Genomic DNA, 21,113 nt, shown 5'->3' on the forward strand with positions numbered 1-21,113 from the left:
ACAGCTTCGAGACCTGTCGCCTTCAGTCACTTCCGGGGCGGAGCGGAAGTTGCTTTGTTTTGCTTCAAGATGGCTGCGGGGATGTATTTGGAACATTATCTGGACAGTAAGAGCAGACTGAAGGAGGGGGTCAGGGGTCACAGGGGGGTGGGGGTGTCGGAGCTGAGAAGCTCTACGGCCCCGAAGTCCGGGTGGTCAGAAGGTCACGATTGTAAAGGGTTGCATGAGAGGAAATAGTGGAGGGTGTGTAGAAGGAGGGGGCGGGGCAGCGGGGCCGAGGCCTCTCTCTGGGGTGTAGACGGGGGAGGGGCTGCGCGGTGGGGCTGGGGGACGTCTCTTGAAGGGCCGGTGGGCCTAGTCGGGAAGATCCCTGCTGCCCCATCTTCAGAGTCTCCGGCCTCAGGATATACGTTTTCCTCAAAATCATTCGGAAATTAGTCATTTTAGTATATCGTCCACTGCCTTTTGGAACAGCGACAAAGACCTGTTTGCGGCTCCTTCGCCCAGTTTTTTCGCAGAAGTGGCTTCTCCTGGGCATGGGAGGGTAACGAGTGACCACTGTCATATGATGAACTGGAAGTCTGCTCTTGGAGTAAAGATCCCGTTCCCATCCAGTGGAAATCTGGCGTTATGTTGATGCCATTTGTGTAAACCACTCCTCCACAGAGCCTGTCATTCACTAAGCGCTTACATTTGCCTTGGTGTTGAGAGTCATTCATTCATTCTTTTATTGAGGTCCTGCTATGGCTCAGATATAATGGCAGGTACTGGAGATATACAAGAATGAGTAAAACACAACCCCTGTCAAGTGGTCATAGACTAGTAGGACACAGATTCTGTTAATAAATAATTGTAAAACAGTGAGACAGGTAAAATAATAGAAATATATTAAAAGTTGCTAACTCTGGAGAAAAAAAGCTAATTACCTGGGGATGTAGGTAAAGCTTTGTAGAGGCTGTGATGTTTGAGTAGAATCTTGAAGGCTGAGTGTTTATTTGCCAGTTGGAGAGGGAATTGCAGGTTGGGGAAAGCAGCAGCTAAGGTGTTACGGGTTTGTGGCAAGGTTAGGCAAAAGTGAGGCCAAAGTATTTGATATATAGGACCCTAAGTTGTAAGATTGGGAAATAAGACTGGAGAAGGGGGCTGGGGCCAGGTTGTGCAAGGTCTTTTAAGCCAAGCCAAGAAGCTTGCAGTTTAAATAGTGAGGAACCAACAGATTTTCTGAATAGTGATTATTTATTTATTTATTTATGTTTTGGTCTTTTTCCAGGGCCTCACCCATGGCATATGGGGGTTCCCAGGCTACAGCTCTAATCAGAGCTGTAGCCACCAGCCTCCGCCACAGCCACAGCAATGCAGGATCTGAGCTGCGTCTGCAACCTCCGCCACAGCTCACGGCAACGCTGGATCCTTAACCCACTGAGTGAGGCCAGGGATCGAACCTGCAACCTCATTGTTCCTGGTCGGATTCGTTAACCACTGCACCATGACGGGAACTCCTGAATAGTGATTTTTTTTAATAAAGGAAAATAACTGATATGTGATAACTTAGAGCATAATAACATTGGTAATGTAGAGATCGGTTAGTGGTAACAACCCTGGTCAGAGATAAGGATCCGATCCGAGAGAGTGACAGAGTATTTGCGCATTAACTATAACAGGACTGACTGAATGACTGAGTGGTTGAGAGAAAATGAAAAATCTAAGGCGACTTCTCGATTTCCTGTTTGGGAAATGAGGTAGACATTATATTACCAACAAGATAAATTCAGGAGTAGCAACCTAAAGCACAGGAATGTAAGAGTAAATGAGATGGGTATCATTCAGGGAAAGCAAGTGAGAAAACTAGAGAATTAAGTACAAGCTCAAAAAAAATTAATATTTAAGAGACAGGCTAAGGAAGTGTGATGGAATTATCAGAAAGTATATGATAGGATTTGGACTCCCAAGAGGAAGAAAGTTACTTGGAGAGAGAACAGCTGCAAACATATTTTTTAGGATAGGACTAATAATAGATCATTTGATTGGGTAAGTCATTGGTGACTTAATCTCAGTAAGCCAGTGTTGAAGACCTGAGGTTATAAGTTAAAGCAGTGAAAGCATTTTAAAAGTTGGAAGTGGAGGGAGTTCCCTGGTGGTCTAGTGGTTAGGACTCTAAGCTTTCACTGCTGTGGCCTGGTTTCAGTCCCTGGTCTGGGAATTGAGATTTCATTTCAAGCCACTGCACACTGTGATAAATAAAGAATTAAAAAAAAAAAAAAGTTGGAAGTGGAGTCATGGGAAGAAATTTTTCTCTTATGAGAGAGACTGAAGTCTTCATACATTCGTTCATGTATTTCTTGAGGACCCCCTGTATGTGCATCATACTTCTACTGAACACTAGGGAAATAGCAGAGAAGACGACACTTGTCCATCCCTTCTCGAGGGCTGGGGAGACAGATACCAAAGAGCTTATTACATGCTTATTTAATTACACTGGATAAGTGCCAGAAGGGTAGACATAGAATATCTTTGGTTTGTTGTGTGTTTGTTTTTTGCATTTTAGGGCTGCACTCCCGGCATATGGAAGTTCCCAGGCTGGGGGTCAGTCGGAGATACAGCTGCCAACCTATGCCACAGCCACAGCAGCACGGGATCTGAGCGGCCTCTGAGACCCACACCACAGCTCCTGACAATGCCAGATACCCCGACCCACTGAGTGAGGCCAGGCGTCAAACCCACATCTTTATGGATGCCAGTCAGATTCATTTCTGCTGTGCCACAAGGAGAACTCCTGACACAGGATATCCTGACAGCATAATCCAGGGCAGTCGTTGAACTCTGGGGCAGTCAGGGTTGAGCTGAATTGTAAAGGATGAACAGGAATGTAGGCCAAGAGGTATGGTGGAGGCAGGATGAAGAAGATCGGCAGCACGTTCCAGGCAGAGAATGGCGTGTGGAAAACCAAGTAGTAGGAAGAGCACTAGCAAGTTCAAGGCACTCAGGGATAGCCAGGGTGACAGAGCAGGGAGAGCACAGAGGGGTGTTGACGTGAGTTAAGGCTTGTGTGAGGGAAGCAAGGGTCCAAAAGTGCAGAATGGGAATAGGGATGTTGCAGCAGGAAGTTACTGGAGGGTTATAAACAGGAGAGTGACTTGATCAGATGTGCATTTTCTAAATATTATGACTACTGTATGGAGAACAGATTGGAAGTGTGAATGATGAGTAGTGGAGGATGCCGGAAGGGTATTTGTAAGTTGTGGGCAAGGCGCTTGGAGGCAGAGATTGAAAATGAAGGAAGGGGAAGGGCTGATTTGTGTGTAAGGTCACTGGAGGAGAGGAGGAGTAGGAGCTTTGTGCAGAGATGGAGGAGGTGGTTGTGAGAGAGATAGACGTGGCCTCTCCTGAGAGAGAAATGATCACTGCTGTTGTAGATAATCTTGTGGTCTGAAGGAGGGAAAAGAGAGTCCAGTTTTGGATCTGTTCTTTTTCTTTTTTTTTCTTTTTTGGCTTTTCTATGGCCACACCCACGGCATATGGAGATTCCCAAGCTAGGGGTCTAATTGGAGCTGTAGGTGCCGGCCTACGTCAGAGCCACAGCAACAAGAGATCCGAGCTTTGTCTGCGACCCACACCACAGCTCATGGCAACGCTGGATCCTTGACCCACTGAACAAGGCCAGGGATCGAACCTGCAACCTCATGGTTCCTAGTCAGATTTGTTAACCACTGAGCCACGACTGAACTCCTTTTTTTTGGCTTTTTAGGGCTGCACCCGAGGCATGTGGAAGTTCGAAGGCTAGGGGTCAAATCAGAGCTACAGCTGCCAGCCTACACTACATCCACAGCAACGCAGGATCTGAGCTGCGTCTCGACCTGCACCATAGCTCATGGCAACGCCTGATCCCCAACCCACTGAGTGAGGCCAGGGATCGAACCCACATCCTCATGGATTCTAGTCAGATTCATTTCCATTGAGCCATGAAGGGAGCTCCTTGGACCTGTTCTTTAAAAGCAGTTGTAGGGCCTAGGAACTCAGTTTCTCTTCTTCTCCCCAGGTATTGAAAACCTGCCCTTTGAACTGCAGAGAAACTTCCAGCTCATGAGGGACCTGGACCAAAGAACAGAGGGTATGTACAGAGTAAGGAGTCTAGTGAACAGTGAGCGTGTATGATACTTTCTTCTCCTGTCTGGGGTTACCGTGTTGTCTGGTCTGGAGAGCTGCGGCTTCTCTCTCTGTCATTCTCCTGCAATTCTTAAAAGGAGAGTCATGATAACCTGCATTTCTATGTCAGCTTTTCCATGACACATGGAGTACTGAGACAATGCCTCAAGGATTCAGAGATGCTGTGCTCTCGATACCTTCCTCAAGATGGATTCAGAAAACCACAGTCAGCCCTAGAATCACTTCTCTTCTCCATGTTCAGTGTATTTATGGGAAGACTAGAATGTTTCTACCTTCTGGTTTATAACTGTTACTATCACAAAATTCATTGTGGCTTTAGACTGCAACTCGTGTTGGTAGACAGAAGCTTTGCTGCCCAGGAAGTTCTGAAAAAGGAAGGAAAGCATAAATGATGGAAAAGCAGCAATTAAGATCAGGATCTCTATACTATATTTTTCAACCTTACAGAAGCACCAGATGCCATCTGTAGCCTTCCTTGGACATTGAGCAAGTTTGGCTGCATTGAGGCATTCACCTGGAGCCTGAGGCCAGTGGTCAATTTTGTCTCTTCAAGGTAGAAGGTTGGAGCTGTCCCTTTGCTTGCTGCAGGATACATAGATGCATCCTTCTGTATCGGTGCTCAAGGATGTAACAAGCTGGTGTTAGAGTAACTAGAGCAGTGCATTAAGTTACTCGTGAAAAGGTGAATATCATGGAAGATCCTGGCCATAATCCCCCGAGAACTCCCTGCCGAATACTGAGCACTAGCTCTTTGCTTTGTAATACAGTTCCGACTGTTGCATTCAAGCACAGAAAGACCAGTTGGGGATTATCGAACTACATACATGCTTTTCCGGCTTCTTTCAAGGGCCTCAAATGAAGCGGGGCGTAAAAACAGTCTGCACGTTGTTTGTGGCTGCACCATGTTGAAGTCATACTCTTGTCTCCATGGACGTTTTTCCTGAGCGCTACCAAATACTATGCTGTGGGCATCTACAGTCTCCTGTGTCTTGGGGCATCGTCAGCCTTCCAATAGTAAAATATTTGGAGCACTAACTAAAATGAAGAAACAGGAATTCCCATCATGGCTCAGCAGAAGCGAATCTGACCAGTATCCATGAGTTCACAGGTTCGGTCCCTGGCCTTGATCATTGGGTTAAGGATCTGGCGTTGCCTTGAGCTGTGGTGTAGGTCGAAAATGGCTCGGATCTGGCATTGCTGTGGCTGTGCATAGGCTAGCGGCTACAACTCTAACTCGACCCCTAGCCTGGGAACCTCCACGTGCTGTGGGTGCAGCCCTTAAAAAAAATAAAAATAAAAAAAATTTTAAAAGACAAATAGGAGTTCCCATAGGGGCTCAGTGGTTAAGGAATCTGACTAGGAACCATGAGGTTGTGGGTTTGATCCCTGGCCTCACTCAGTAAGTTAAGGATCCGGCATTGCCATGAGCTGTGGTGTAGGTCGCAGACGTGGCTCGGATCCCGAGTTGCTGTGGCTCTGGCGTAGGCCAGCGGCTACAGCTCCAATTAGAGCCCTAGCATTGGAACCTCTGTATGCCACGGATGCGGCCCTAGAAAAGACAAAAAAAAAAAAAGACAAATAAAATGAACAAACAGGAAAAAAATGATGGGAAATGTAAGCAAGCTGCAAGTAATGAGCAGAACAGAGTGGGCAGTAAGTAGAAGAACTGTTATGTGAATGACCTAGGGCTTAATTTTAAATGATGAGATATAGACATACAGACGTGGAAGCCACAGCCTGGTCTGCAGCACTCTGAGCTGTTGTGGGATGTTTTTGAGACAAGAAGCCAGTTGGCTTTGTAGACAAAATTCCTAGTTCAAGAGGCAGCCAGCCCTGCAAAGAAGCATCTCAGACGTCAACAAAAATATACTTTGTATTAGTGCAGTGTGCAAAGACTCTCTACGCTAGCAATGTTTTTAGCATCCGAAGGCACCTTTAAAACAAATGTTGTGATTATGTTGCATTATCTGAGTACATGGCACAGTACCTAGGAACCTTGGGTACATTTTGGTTTGAAGGTTATGATGGTCAGTGGAGAAGGTCCAAGGAGCAAGAGGAAGAAGTGTGTTTGACCTAGCCACTCAGGGGCCATTGTGACCAGGCCTCTGTCTCTGTTGTAGACCTGAAGGCTGAAATTGACAAGTTGGCCACAGAGTATATGAGTAGCGCCCGCAGCCTGAGCTCCGAGGAAAAACTGGCCCTTCTCAAACAGATCCAGGAGGCCTATGGCAAGTGCAAGGAATTTGGTGACGACAAGGTGCAGCTTGCCATGCAGACCTATGAAATGGTATGGCCCTGTTCATGGCTCCCCGCCTACTGCCCATCTATTCCTGGGGGTCCTAGACGCCCCTGCCTTCGGCTGTGTTGGGATCTGTTTGGGGCCTGGGAAATCCACGCAATCTGCATTAGCCTGTTTTCTTTTACTGGAACCACCTTCGTAGCTCTTCCTTCTCCTTTTTTTTCCGTTCAGGTGGACAAACACATTCGTCGACTGGACACAGACCTGGCCCGTTTTGAGGCTGATCTGAAAGAGAAACAGATTGAGTCAAGTGACTACGACAGCTCTTCCAGCAAAGGCAAAAAGAGTGAGGAGGGGGGCGGGGCTGTGAGAGGTGGGGTGAGGCCTCCAGGGAGAAGCCTGCCAGCTCTTGAGCTCTGAGGGAGGGAGGGCCACCATGTTGGTGGAGCAGGGAGGGGGACTTAACCCATCTTTCTGTCCCCTTGCCTTCTGGCTTTCCCCCCCTCTCTCCTAGAAGGCCGGACCCAAAAGGAGAAGAAAGCTGCCCGTGCTCGTTCCAAAGGGAAAAACTCCGACGAAGAAGCCCCCAAGGCTGCCCAGAAGAAGTTAAAACTCGTGCGCACGTGAGTGTGTCAGGGAGCGCTTTGCCAAATGACAGGCCCCTCTTCCCTGCCGCCCCATTCCCACCGGCACTGCCCTTTTGCCACTTTTGCTCTGTCTTCTGTGCCAACACTCTTTTGTCATTTTGGTATTTGCTGGATACAAAGGAGAAGCCACAAATCACTAGCTCCACAGGAATCTCCTTCTGCCACCTCTGAGAGCCTCAAATTATAGCTTCCCTTCCTGCGTATGACACTTTTTCTCCTTCTTGGCACGCAGAAGTCCTGAGTATGGGATGCCCTCAGTGACCTTTGGCAGTGTCCACCCCTCTGATGTGTTGGATATGCCTGTGGATCCCAACGAACCCACCTATTGCCTTTGTCACCAGGTCTCCTATGGAGAGATGATTGGCTGTGACAACCCTGATGTAAGAACCCTTTTGGCCTCAGGATGGGAGGTTCTGGGGACACGAGGGAGTTGGATACAAGAGTGGGGGGGGGGGGTCTTGGTTGAAAGTGGGCTGCAGGGTAGGAGGAAGGTGGTTGGAGATGGTTGGCCTTGGAACCTTCAAGAATTCTCCCAAGGGACAGAATAAGGGAATATCCCTAAGGAACTGGGGGTGGGGGGGGGCTCTTTTCTTTCCTTTGCCTCCCCCCTCCCCGTCCCACTTCTGCTTCTTCCATCCTCTTCCTTTTCCAGTGTTCCATTGAGTGGTTCCACTTTGCCTGTGTTGGGCTGACTACCAAGCCTCGGGGGAAGTGGTGAGTGAGAGCCGCTGTAGGGGCTGGATTGCCCCGAGCTGGGTGACAAAAGCTTTCTCCCTTCACTCACTCTCTTCCCCTTCTCTGTCATGTTCCTCTTTAGGTTTTGTCCACGCTGCTCCCAAGAACGGAAGAAGAAATAGACGAGGGCCTTGGATTCCAACAGTTTCCTCCACATCCCCTGACCTGGGCTAATGGGGAGAGGGATGCCTGGCTGGGGCCGGGGGTCAGGGAGAAGTGGATGGAGCAGTGTCGTCATCCCTCCTCCTCCCCTCCCCACTCCTGGTGCTGAGGCTGCACCCAGACCCTGGCAGGGAGGGGTGCCGCAGCCAGTAACGGTATGTGCTCTCATTCAGCCCACCCCCTTCAGAGAGAAGTGGTCTCGCCCACTGTCCTTTTGCCTCCATGCTGAGGTTGGTGCTGTATTTTCGAGGGATGGTCCTCTTCACTCCCCTTGTTTGTATTTAAGGACTGGGGCGGTAGCATGGGGCCCGCCCCCCAGCCTGCTGGTTTCCTCCCCTTGTGGGGGGTTTGGGCCATGACGTGAAAAACTTTCTTCACTCTCTTCCTGCCTTTTCTAGCTGGGGCTCCCCCACATCATCTGGGCCGGACCCTAGCTGAAGGGGCACCCTTCCTCTGTGCCAAGAGGGTTGATCCTGGCCTTGTGAGTGGGCGGGGCAGGGCAGCGTGCAGGCATCGCGCATGTAAAGGAATGGGCAGGTGAATAAAAGCTATATGTGTTGGCCTGCTGTGTTTATTGTGCTATTTTAGCACCCATGCTGAGCATATTTTTGCATCCTCTGAGTTGGCTAAAAGGCGGGAGGATGACATGCCAGAGGTAGGACAAGACATGGGACCAGAAGTGATACCTCTGCCCCAGAATCCACAACTTCTCAACTCGGAAAGCACAGAGCTGGCTGGGGGCTGTGCCTCAGACCAGGGGTCTCCAAAATGTTTAAGATTGTGCATCTTTTCTCCATAAAATATCTTTCACTTAATTTCTAATAAATGTGTACTTGTGTTTTATACATGAACTATTATACTAAGAATTAGCCTGACATTTTATTTTATTTATTTATTTATTTTTTTGTCTTTTTGCTATTTCTTGGGCCGCTCCTGCGGCATATGGAGGTTCCTAGGCTAGGGGTCGAATCGGAGCTGCAGCCACCGGCCTACGCCAGAGCCACAGCAACTCGGGATCCGAGCCGCGTCTGCGACCTACACCACAGCTCATGGCAACGCCGAATCGTTAACCCACTGAGCAAGGGCAGGGACCGAACCCGCAACCTCATGGTTCCTAGTCGGATTCGTTAACCACTGCGCCACGACGGGAACTCTTTTTTTTTTTTTTTTTTTTGTCTAGCCTGACTTATTTTAAACACAAAACAGAAAACAAATATTTTTCTCCTCTGCCACGCATTGTCTTGCTCACCTCCACTGAAAACCACTTTCTTGGAGATTCCTTGCGCCTAATTTCCTCTTCGTCTGAACCCACCTCTCGCTTCCCCTTTGGCTAGCTTACCTGGAGGCTTCCTCTCTAGCTCCTACTCAATTCCTACACAAAAATCTTAGGGTGCATCTTTCTCTGCCTCACTTCCAGGCCTCCACCCTTGTTGGGCCGATTGTTTCTCGGACCCAGGTTTCGTCAAATGTAAAATAGGGATAAAAACAATGTCCATTCTATGGAAGCACCTTGTCGGTGAAGAAAGACAGACCCAGGAGCTACTGCCATCGATGGTACCGAGTCAGTGACCACTGTCCTCTCCAGCTGGATTATGCTCCAAGAGAGGACCCAGCCCCCCGCCCCCAGCCTGGCCAGGCGTCAGTTTCCCCGTGGCCCGCCCCGCCCTTTGTGACGTCGGCCGGCCTCGCAGCCCCGCCCCCGGCCCCCGCCCGCCGGCTCGCCCTGGCTTGGCCGGTTAGAGGCCGCTCGGTCCGGGGAACGCGGACGATCGTCCGGGGCCATGAGGCAGCTCGCCGCCGGCTCCCTTCTCTCACTCCTGAAGGGTGAGAGCGGCCTCCGCCCCCGGGGCCCTCCCCCCACCGTCTCTGAACCGATTTCCCCGGGCTTCCAGCCCCTCCCCATCGCCCCCGAGCCCCCTCAGCCCCAGCCGCCCGGGTCCCGTGTGCACCGCCCTCTCGCCGCCCGGCGCGGGGGCTGACGGAGTCGGGTCCATACGTGGTCTGTTCCCCGCCCCGCAGTGCTGCTCCTGCCTCTGGCACCGGCCCCAGCCCAGGATGCAAATTCGGCCTCCACTCCAGGCAGCCCCCTCTCTCCCACCGAGTATGAGCGCTTCTTCGCACTGCTGACCCCAACCTGGAAGGCAGAGACTACCTGCCGCCTCCGGGCCACCCACGGCTGCCGGAACCCCACCCTCGTCCAGCTGGACCAGTATGAAAACCACGGCCTGGTGCCGGACGGTGAGGGCCCGACTCCAGGGCCAGCCCGGTGCTCACTTGACGCAGGGGAAGGGCATGGCTGGCATCTTGCCGGGCGTCCGAGGTCCGGCTCTCCCGACCCCAGGAGCCCACGGCCCGCTCCAGGAGGGCGTTGCCCCTGGTGTGTTCACTCCACTCCTGCCCTTCCCCAGGCGCTGTCTGCTCCGACCTCCCTTATGCCTCCTGGTTCGAGTCCTTTTGCCAGTTTACTCAGTACCGTTGCTCCAACCACGTCTACTACGCCAAGGTGAGGCCAGAACAGAGGTTGGATCTGGTGTCAAGGACCAAGGAAGAGACAGTGGCAGTGAGGACTCGAGGGCCCCAGGCCATCCTTAGATCCTCCCTCCCTGCCCCTAAGGCCCCATCCTTTACCCAGGTTATACCTGCCCACGCACACTGTCTCACCTTGGGTATTAAAACTCTCAGAACAATCCTGTTACTGCCAGAAAAGTAGGGAAGAGGGATGAGAAGAGGCAAAAATATAAGCCCTTCCATATCTTCCAATAGGTTAGTGATTTCATTCAAGTCAAATGCAAAAGACTGAAGGCAAGTGTGTGGGCCAGACAGGAGTTTGATTTGCAGGGGGCCAGTTCTCAGGTCTAGAGGGTTCCACCAGGGGCTCTGTCCCCTGGCTCCTACCCAGGAACCACGAGAGGAGACATAAGGGACAGGGATTGAGGATAAACTGGAGTGAAAATCTGCCCTTTGGGAAGAGCGCTGCCATGTTCCTTCTCCCCCTGCAGAGAGTCCGGTGCTCCCAGCCTGTCTCAATCCTCTCACCTAACTCTCTCAAGGAGGTGGACACTTCCTCCGAAGTGCCGATCACCACGATGACCTCCCCCGTGTCCTCCCACATCACAGGTGAGACCCTCCCAGCACCTGGGAGACTCAGAAACACCCCGCCCTCAAGTCCCCAAGCCCAGGGTATAAGGCTGAGCCAGAAAAAGTGGCCTCAGGCAGCTATTTACATAAGGCAGAGCCTGCTTTCTTTCAATGCAAGTTGGGGCTTTCCTCTCTCAGAATGTTTTCTGATGTTTCTGCCCTGAATCCATTTTTCCTAGTCCTTAAAACATTCCTACATGAAGTCCTCTGGGGAGTTCCCTGGTGGCTCCGCAGGTTAAGGATCCCACATTGTCACTGCTGTGGTGCAGGTTACTGCTGTGGCTTGGATTTAGTCGCTGACCCAGCAACTTCTGCATGCTGCAGGTGTGGCCAAAAAAATTAATTAAATTTAAAAAGTCCTCCAAGAGTTCCCGTTGTGGCTCAATGGTAACAAACTTGACTAGTATCCATGAGGATGCAGGTTTGATCCCTGGCTCCACTCAGTGGGTTAAGGATCCATCATTGTCATTAGCTATGGTGTAGGTTGCAGATGAGGCTCGGATCTAATGTTGCTGTGGCTGTGGCGTAGGCCAGCAGCTGCAGCTCCAGTTGAACTCCTGGCCTGGGAACTTCCCTATGCCACATGTACGGCCCTACAAGAGACAAAAAAAGAGAAGTCCTCTGAGTTCCTGCTGTGGCACAATGGATTAAGAATCTGGCATTGCCGCAGCTGTGATATAGGCTGCAGATGCAGCTCTGATTCAGTTCCTGGTTCCTGGCAGGGAAACTCCCAGATACCCCAAGTGTGGCCGAAAAAGGGGGTTAAAAAAAAAAAAGAAGTCCTCTGGGACTTTTCTAAGCTAACATCTTCCCTAAGTAAGGTTTGGTTGTGGAGTTCCCGTCATGGCACAGCAGAAACGAATCCCACTAGGAACCATGAGGTTGCGAGTTTGATCCCTGGCTTTGCTCAGTGGGTTAGCGATCCAGCATTGCCGTGAGCTGTGGTGTAGGTTGCAGACATGGCTTGGATCTGATATTGCTGTGACTGTGGTGTAGGCCAGCAGCTGTAGCTTTGATTGGACCCCTAGCCTGGAACCTCATATGCTGTGGGCATGGCCCTAAAAAGCAAAAAAAAAAAAAAAAAAATAGATTGCTAGGTATTCAGAATACTTGGTGTTTCCTAAGTGAGAAGGACAAAAAGTGGAATTTGAGGTGGGTTAGGGGAGAGGAGCACTTGGAAGGGAAGAGGGGACACATACCACCCAATGCCACATTTGCCATGGTGATACTCTTTTATTTTTTTTTTTAATTTTTTTTGTCTTTTTGCCATTTCTTGGGCCGCTCCCGCAGCATATGGAGGTTCCCAGGCTAGGGGTCTAATCGGAGCTGTAGCTGCCAGCCTATGCCAGAGCCACAGCAATGCGGGATCCGAGCCGTGTCTGCAACCTACACCACAGCTCACGGCAACGCCAGATCATTAACCCACTGAGCAAGGCCATGGATCGAACCCACAACCTCATGGTTCCTAGTCAGATTCATTAACCACTAAGCCACGACGGGAACTCCCATTCTTTTGTTTTGATATTGGTATTCCCTGTAGGTTTTTTTTGGGGGGGGGGGTTGGTCTTCTTAGGGCTGCACTCAAGACATATGGAGGTTTCCAGGCTAGGGGTTGAATTGGAGCTGTAGCCACTGGCCTACAGCAATACCGGATCCTTAACCCACTGAACGAGGCCAGGGATAGAACCCGCAACCTCATGGTTCCTAGTCAGATTCGTTTCCGCTGTGCCCACGACCGGAACTCCCCCCGTGTTTTTTTTATACTTGACTGTGAAACTGTGTCATTGGATCTGCTTTCCTCTGCCTGTGTGTTTCTGTGTGTGTCCCTGCATGTCCCACTGCTAACAGAGACACTGGGAGCCACAAGCTTGACGGTCCCTTTCCCTTCTCTCTCTCGGTCCCTCCCTAACCTTGCTGCAGCCACAGGGCGACAGGTCTTCCAGCCCTGGCCTGAGCGGCTCAACAACAACGTGGAGGAGCTGCTACAATCCTCCTTGTCCCTGGGCGGCCAGGAGCAGGGCCAGGAGCACAAGCAGGAGCACAAGCAGGAGCAAGGGCAGGAGCACAAGCAGGACGAGGGGCAGGAGCAGGAAGAGCAAGAGGAGGAGCAGGAGGAGGAGGGGAAGCAGGAAGAAGGACAGGGCACCGAAGAGTCGCTGGAGGCAATGTCTGGGCTGCAGGCAGACTCAGAGCCCAAGTTCCAGTCTGAATTTGTCTCTTCCAACCCCTTCTCCTTCACTCCGCGGGTGCGGGAGGTGGAGTCGACCCCCATGATGATGGAGAACATCCAGGAGCTCATCCGATCTGCCCAGGAAATGGATGAGATGGGTGACGTCTATGAGGAAGAGAACATCTGGAAAGCCCAAAGCCCCGGCAGGTACCGGAAGTTCTGTCTCCCCCACCGGCCCCCTCCCTCCCCGCTGTCTTCTTTGGGATCGAGAAGCCCCCTTTGCCACCTTGGGCCTCCAGACCCACTCCGATCTGCCTGGGCTTCAGGTGCCCTAGGAGCCGCCCACCGCATCGGTTCTGTGGCCATCACTGGCTTAAGCACTGCCCTAGACGGCCATTCTCTGAGAGATGGAGAGGGGAGAGTCCAGAACTTGGAGCCACCAGGCTTGGGGTCTGGTCTTGTCTCTGGCCCTGCTTAGCACTGCAACTTTTACTTCCCCTTTCTGGGTCTCGGTTCCTCATTTGTAAAAGGAGGTAGTTGGTCCAGAGGCCTCTAAGGCCCCATGCAGCATGATGGATGTGTGCGACTGAGACGAGATGCTCAAGGCAGAGGGAGACTGTAGATGTGGCTTTCAGCCCGGCCCAGCCCCCACAACCGGTGCTGTGTTCTTGCAGCCTCCTGCAGCTGCCCCACGTGGACGCCTTGCTGGCGCTGTGCTATTCGATTGTGGAGAACACCTGCGTCATAACCCCTACAGCCAAGGCCTGGCAGTACCTGGAGGATGAGACCCTTGGTTTCGGGAAGTCGGTATGCCCACCGTGCTGTTTAATGGGTCCGTGCACAGTGGGCGTCCTCTGGGCCTGGGAAGAGGGGGATGGGCAGGCCACAGAGAGCATGAGGCAACACTGGAAGAGATTTTCTTCTTCAGAAGGACATCTCCTGCTCCCCTGAAAGGAGGAAGGTTCAAGACCCTCCCATCGTGGTGCAGCAGAAATGAGTCAGACTAGTATCCATGAGGATGCGGGTTCGATCCCTGGCTTCGCTCAGTGGGTCCGGGATCTGGCGTTGCCACGAGCTGTGGTATAGGTTGCAGATGTGGCTAAGGTCCCTCGTTGCTGTGGCTGTGGTGCAGCCGGCAGCTGCAGCTCTGATTTGACCCCTGGCCTGGAAACTTCCATATGCCTCAAGTGCAGCCCTAAAAAGCAAAAAACAAAACAAAACAAACAAAAAACAAGACCGTGTCTGGAATCCATTCCAGTCCAGAGTTCATTCTGTGGCTCCATGCTGCTTGGCTTGAGACATCTTCCGAGCCAGGTCACCATCTGCAGGACTTGGCTTTACCTCAGATGCAGCTCTCCTTTCCAGAAGGGTCACAAGCCCATTCCAGGGATCTGTAGAGAGGTCCCGGTCTCAGTGTGTCCTTGACACCCTGCAAGTCCCAGTCCCAGGAAATAGGACTTTCAAAAAGTACAGGAGTTCCCGTGGTGGCTCAGTGGTTAACGAACCCGACTAGTAACCATGAGGTTGTGGGTTTGATCCCTGGCCTCGATCAGTGGGTTAAGGATCTGGCGTTGCTGTGAACTGTGGTGTAGGTCAAAGACGTGGCTCCGAATCGCACGTTGCTGTGGCTGTGGTGTAGGCCAGCAGCTACAGCTCCGATTCAACCCCTAGCCTGGGAACCTCCATATACTCCAAGTGTGGCCCTAAAAAGACCAGAGGAAAAGAAAAAGACAAATAGTACAAGTCAGCCAACATTTGTCAAGAGCCGGTATGCCTTCCATTCCTCCATTTGTTCAACCAGTGTGCACTGGGCTAGGGAGCTGAGATGTTTGCAACTCTGTCCTCAGTATTTTAGCAAGAGTACAACAAATCCGATCCTCTGTGCTTCTGAGTCTAGTAGGGGAGACAGGGTCTACTAGTTTAAACAGTGTGACAGGATCAGCCTGCAATGGAGGAGTACAAAGTGCAGAGAGCAGATGGGGAGCACAAATGTTCTGTTTGGCAGGATCAGAGAATAGAGAATGCCTCCTAGAAAAACTGATGCTTCAACTTTCGGCCTGGAGATAAAAGAAGTTAACCAGGCAAAAAGACAGGGTTGGTAGAAGTTTCCTGCTAGAGAGACTCATGTGCAAAGGCCCTGAGGCAGAAAGAGCAGAGATTTCATTCAGAACCAAGAATGAACACTCTGCTCCTGCCCTGAGGGAGCTGGGAGTCCTGGATTCAGAGGCCTTATAGAAGCAGTGTGGTAGGTGTTGGAGAGAGATTTTATTTTATTTTTTATTTTATTTTTTTTGCATGTAGGAAGTTCAAAAGTCATGGAGAGCTCACTGGTTAAAAATTCTGTAGGGAACAGTAAAAAAGGACCTCACTTTACCAGGAGATAGAGTCAAAGAGATAGTCAAGGGCAGGATGTAAATAATCCCCAAAGGGGTATTTTGAAACATTTGTATTTAATTTGGTAGGAAAAGGGAATTCAGTAATGCTTTTTGGTCAGGGATGTAATGGTGCCTCCCCCCCCCACCCCCTATGTGCTGTTGTGAAGAGCAAACAAGGCCAAGTAAGGAGTTCCCGTCATGGTGCAGTGGTTAACGAATCTGACTAGGAACAATGAGGCTGTGGGTTCGAACCCTGGCCTTGTTAATCCTGGGTTAAGGATCTGAGCTGTGGTGTAGGTTGCAGACACGGCTCAGATCCCGTGTTGCTGTGGCTCCGGCATAGGCTGGTGGCTACAGCTCCAATTGGACCCCTAGCCTGGGAACCTCCATATGCTGCGGGAGCGGCCCTAGAAAAGGCAAAAAGACAAACAAACAAACAAACAAGGCCAAGTAGATGTTGTGCTAGCAAGAGCCTCAGGGGGAGGCTGGGGAGCCCAGCTGGGAGGCAGGCGGCTCCACAGCCAGGAATGTCTTCCAAGAACTTGGAGGTTCTGAACCGAGGTTCCCCGGGCAGAGTATAGGGCTTTGGGGTTGGAAGCACCTGGACCAGTGGCCCAGCTCCACCTTGTACTAGACGCATGTTTGAGCGAATTACTCAGCCTCACTGAGCCTCAGTTTCCTCATGAGAGAAACAGAGACCTGACTAGTACCTGTGCCCCTAGGGGCTGTGCGCACTCTTGGTAAATATTAGCACTGTGCTTAGAGAAAGGGAGCACTATCTTTTTCGGATAGGCTAAGTTAGACATCTGTCATGCACTTGGCCTTGGGGATTTGGAGCCCAGGAGAGAGATTGGACGTGATGAGAAAGTTTGGATGGCCCCTGCAGGGGGATGGAGATTACCTGTGAGTAGATGGATCATCCAGGAGGAGGGTGAAGAAATAGAGAACGGACCCTGGTCTTTGAGGACCCCTAGGGATGGGGGCAGGGAAAGCCAGAGGAGCTGCTGGGAGAGCCTTACGGCGGGGACATTCTGGGAACCTCAGCCTCGGTCTCTCAGCCACAATCCTCCCCAGGTCTGTGACAGCCTTGGGCGGCGACACCTCGCTGCATGTTCCCTCTGTGACTTCTGCTCCCTGAAGCTGGAGCAGTGCCACTCAGAGACCAACCTGCAGCGGCAGCAGTGTGACAACTCCCACAAAACGCCCTTCATCAGCCCCCTGCTGGCATCCCAGAGCATGTCCATTGGCACCCAGGTACCTTGCCTGGAGGCCTGTGGTGGGGGTGGGGTGAAGGGGGGGGGCTCGGGCTCCAGGTGGGACAGGGCAGCAGGAGGCCTGGGATGTGCACCTCTCCCGCTATCCCCTATGCCACAGATAGGGACCCTAAAATCGGGCCGCTTCTACGGGCTGGATTTGTACGGCGGGCTCCGCATGGACTTCTGGTGCGCCCGGCTGGCTACCAAGGGCTGCGAAGACAACCGAGTGGCCAGCTGGCTCCAGACTGAGTTCCTCAGCTTCCAGGATGGGGACTTCCCCACCAAGGTCAGCCCCTTCCCCCAGAGCGAGGCCCCCTCACCCCAGTACCTTCTGCTTGCGCTGGGAAGCCCCAGGATGTGGAGGGGGCACTTGGGCCCCTGGCTTCTGAGAACCAGTCCTCACTGAGCCTCCGGCCGCCACCGCCTCTCCCTGGTAGACAGCCCTCCCCGCCCCAGGCCTCCCAGGAGAGCAGGATTGTGTCCACCAAAGGAGTAGGGATCTGGAGGGCTGGGGGGGGGGCACAGGATGGGGGAGAGGAGACAGGTCTGGTCCCACCTCTGCCAGGGTGGCGGTGGGGAGGGGAATCTCATCTTTACAACAAAGGCTGGGTGAGGCCTCGAGGACCTGACCGTGATCCAGTGCTTCTCTGCCGCAGCCCGGAGGCCCCCTTGCAAATCTGTCAGTGCTTTTCCCCCTGGATGGGATCTACTCTGCTCCCCTCCCCCAGTGGAACTACCTGCTGTAGCAGAGAGCCAGGCCCCTCCCTTCTGTGGTTTAGCAGGAAAAATCAAGACCAGGAAAAGGAGAGGCAGCTGAAGAAAGGGCTTTTAGCGGAGCCAAGCGGTCCCGCCCAGCTCTTCTCCCAAGGGCCCCAGGTCTGGAAGGGTCTCGAACCACATCGGCCACTCCCCTGGATTTAAAGATGGGGAGAAGGTCCATCAAGGGAAGCAACCCTCCCAAGGTCACTTGTTAGAGGCTCCTCTGCCCTCTGTCACACTAAGCCTCACCAGGAGGCTCCCTGAGATGGAACCACTCCTTAGCGGGGGGGGGGCCCCTTCCCTGGCGCTGATTTTCGGCTTCTGGCCCAGCAACCTGACCAGCAGGGCAGCCCCTTCTCGTCTCCAGCTCCTGCCTTCTTTCCCAGCAACTGAACTGTGACTGAGGGTGGGAGGGCAGAGGGGGACACCCCAGGCGCAGAGGGTCTGGTTCTCTCTGCCACTGTGGGCACGTCACGGGCATTGCTCTGGAGGGCCGGGGTTTTGCGAGGCATCTGATATCTCCATCCGGTTCCTGGCATAGATTTGTGACACAGAATACGTGCAGTACCCGAACTACTGTGCCTTCAAAAGCCAGCAGTGCATGATGAGAAACCGGGATCGGAAGGTGAGCCCTCACGTCACACCCTGCCCCCCATCAGCCCCTCCTGACGGTGATCACCTTGGCGGGTCTATTCTGGGATCCTGTGGCATCAGAGAGGCAGGGATGTGGTGAGCCAATGCACCTTTGGGCAGAGCCCCCCCCTCCACTTGTCCTCACTCCTTCAGCCTCAGGGGTGACCATCGCTCTGGGGCTCAGGGTTCCTTCCGGGCTGAGGGTTCTGTTGGGGAGGGAGCCTACAGATCAGAGGCCCCAAGGACACGCCAGGTGTGCTGAATCCCCCAGCCAGTTGAGGCCTCAGTCTTAGCTCCTGCTCTTACTCATCAAGTCGGCTGAGCCAACTACTTCCTCTCCAGCCTCAGGCTACTCATTTCCGAAAAGAGGGGTGGGGCTGTGGGGTCTCTTGCTGCTTTAAAACCTCACATCATCATCTAAAATAGGTCACAGATGAAACCATCTACAAAACAGAAACTCACAGACATGAAGAACAGACCTGTGGTTGCCAAGAGGGAGAGGGAGGGAGTGGGACGGACTGGGAGTTTGGGGTTAGTAGATACGAACTGTTACATTTAGAATGGATATAGCAGTGAGGTCCTACCATACAGCACAGGGAACTCTATTCAATCTCTTGGGATATGGAGTTCCCGTCATGGCGCAGCAGAAATGAATCTGACTAGGAACCATGAGGTTGCAGGTTCAATCCCTGGCCTTTCTCAGTGGGTTGAGGATCTGGTGTGGCCGTGGCCTGTGGTGTAGGTCGCAGACGCAGCTTGGACGTGGTCTTGCTGTGGCTGTGGTGTAGGCTGGCAGCTGTAGCTCCAATTCAACCCCTAGCCTGGGAACCTCCATATGCCGTGGGTGCTACCCTAAAAAAACAAAAACAAAAACAAAAAAAGAAGAGTTCCCGTTGTGGCACAGTGGAAATAATTCTGACTAGGAACCATGAAGTTGTGGGTTTGATCCCTGGTCTTGCTCAGTGGGTTAAGGATCTGGCATTGCCATGAGCTCTGGTGCAGGTCGAAGACACAGCTTGGATCCCAAGTTGCTGTGGCTGTGGCGTTGGCCAGCAGCTGTAGCTCTGATTCGACCCCTAGCCTGGTAACCTCCACATGCGGTGGGTGCAGCCCTAAGAGGCAAAAAAAAAAAAAAGAATGTTTATCTTACGTATGACTGGGTCGCTTTGCTGTACAGCAGAATTTGACAGAATATTGTAAATCGACTTTAATTTAAAAATTTTGTAAAAATCCTCATCTGAGTTGCCCCCGCAGCTCTGCTCCCTGTGCCCATGCCCCATCCACCCCCCCATCCCCCACCTCTGGTTCATGGACTTCTGACACCTCTGGTTCCTGGCTCTCCAACTCAGACAGTGTGCACTCAATCCCCGTGCAGGTGTCTCGCATGCGATGTCTGCAGAATGAGACGTACACCGTCCTGACCCAGGCCAAGAGTGAGGACCTCGTGCTTCGATGGAGCCAGGAGTTCAGCACCTTGACTCTCGGCCAAGCCGGATGAGCTGGACTCCATCCTGTCCCCACCCTGGCCCCCCTTCCACACTCTTCATTGCTTTTAGACCCCAGACTTCCCCTTCTGGCCTGAGTCTCTTACCCGGCTCCGATCCCTGGAGTCGGGGCAGCAGTCCTGGAGGGGTCATGACATGACGGGAACTCCACCCACCATAAAGGATGTCTTTACATAAAGTGTTTATTTTCAACCTGTGCGGCCTGTTTGGGTTATGATCCCATCCTCAGCCCTGTCCCCCTGCCCCACAGCGTCAGCTCTCCAACCCCTGGGAGTTATGGATCCATCTGCAGGCAAGAGAATCAAGGGGGTAGCACCCAGGGCAGCAGCCCTCCGATAGGAGGAGAAGCCCTGAGAAGCCAGGGGGGTGGAATGAAGGTCACAGCCAGTGTCTTGGGGAGCCTGTGGGCCGAAGGGCGTGTGTGTCTTCATTTCTGAAGCCCTGATCCCAAGATCTCAGATGTGAGTGTAGGACTGTCTCTCTGAGGATGATCTGAATGAGGTTGTGTCTAGCGGGCCAACTGCAGGGCAGTAGGGCCGAACTTGAGCTTTTTAGGAGGGAGGAAAGAACTGTGGTTGACCTCAGGAAACCCCTGCTCTGATATCAAGTGAGAGGTCTGATGGTCTGAAAACGGTGAAGTGGGGAGGAGCTGCACCTTTTGTTTGTTTTTCAGCCACACATGTACAAAGTTCCTGGGCCAGGAATTGAACCTGTGCCACAGCAGCCACCAGAACCACAGCAGTGACAACGCTGGGTCCTTGAGGAACTGCATCTTAATGACATGCTTGGAGCTGTGACTCCAGCATCAGCCTTTAATAATCTGGGATCCCCCAAAACATGTTCTGGATACACACATATGAGGGAAACTGCACAGCATTTAGAAGAAAACATTACAGAGTTCCTGTCTCGGCTCAGTGGTTAACGAACCCAACTAGTATCCATGAGGACGTGGGTTCGATCCCTGGCCTTGCTCAGTGGGTTAAGGATCCAGTTTTGCCATGAGCTGTGGTGTAGGTTGCAGATGTGGCTCGGATCCAACGTTGCTGTGGCTGTGCCTTAGGCCGGCAGCTGTAGCTCCGATTCAGCTCCTAGCCTGGGAACCTCCATATGCCGTGAGTACGACCTTAAAAAGACAAAAAAGAGAAAACATTATGGAGAAGCTCAATATGTAGAATATAGCACAAAGAGAGAACAGTGTCAAGCATCTCCATCTACCCTTTATCAGCTTTGATTATCAACATGCCATTGGCCTTTTAATGGGATGTTGAAACCTCTGAGAAGCTCTGTAACAGAGAAACTTTTCCACTTAGTCTCTCCATTCTCATTCGAC

The 21,113-nt window shown here is 52.1% G+C and overlaps 2 protein-coding genes across 8 annotated transcripts; both read left to right on the forward strand.

The window, feature by feature from the left end:
* Window positions 1-8,509, forward strand: ING4 (inhibitor of growth family member 4). 6 transcript variants are annotated; one of them, XR_007135886.1, is made up of 8 exons: window positions 1-106; window positions 4,037-4,108; window positions 6,285-6,451; window positions 6,635-6,749; window positions 6,918-7,026; window positions 7,392-7,430; window positions 7,703-7,764; window positions 7,868-7,886. XR_007135886.1 is itself a non-coding variant. In XM_047787709.1 (8 exons), the coding sequence occupies exons 1-8, from the start codon at window positions 70-72 to the stop codon at window positions 7,905-7,907; spliced, it is 750 nt and encodes a 249-aa protein (XP_047643665.1). In that variant the 5' UTR covers window positions 1-69; the 3' UTR covers window positions 7,908-8,509. The 6 variants fall into 6 exon arrangements, 5 of the variants coding, with proteins under 5 accessions (XP_047643665.1, XP_047643667.1, XP_047643669.1 ...); XM_047787709.1 differs by having other exon boundaries at window positions 7,283-7,430; window positions 7,868-8,509; XM_047787711.1 differs by having other exon boundaries at window positions 6,921-7,026; window positions 7,283-7,430; window positions 7,868-8,509.
* Window positions 8,510-9,119: 610 nt separating this feature from the next.
* On the forward strand, window positions 9,120-19,975 carry ACRBP (acrosin binding protein). Of its 2 annotated transcripts, none has more exons than XM_047787716.1 (10): window positions 9,120-9,771; window positions 9,967-10,185; window positions 10,356-10,450; window positions 10,947-11,064; window positions 13,006-13,462; window positions 13,930-14,062; window positions 16,705-16,884; window positions 17,005-17,172; window positions 18,187-18,270; window positions 19,654-19,975. In XM_047787716.1, exons 1-10 carry the CDS (start codon window positions 9,729-9,731, stop codon window positions 19,774-19,776), a joined length of 1,620 nt encoding a protein of 539 aa, XP_047643672.1. In that variant the 5' UTR covers window positions 9,120-9,728; the 3' UTR covers window positions 19,777-19,975. The 2 variants fall into 2 exon arrangements, with proteins under 2 accessions (XP_047643672.1, XP_047643671.1); XM_047787715.1 differs by having other exon boundaries at window positions 9,120-9,508.
* The last annotated feature ends 1,138 nt before the right edge of the window (window positions 19,976-21,113 follow it).

Source organism: Phacochoerus africanus, chromosome 7, assembly GCF_016906955.1.
Source record: "Phacochoerus africanus isolate WHEZ1 chromosome 7, ROS_Pafr_v1, whole genome shotgun sequence".
Lineage (NCBI taxonomy): Eukaryota > Metazoa > Chordata > Mammalia > Artiodactyla > Suidae > Phacochoerus > Phacochoerus africanus.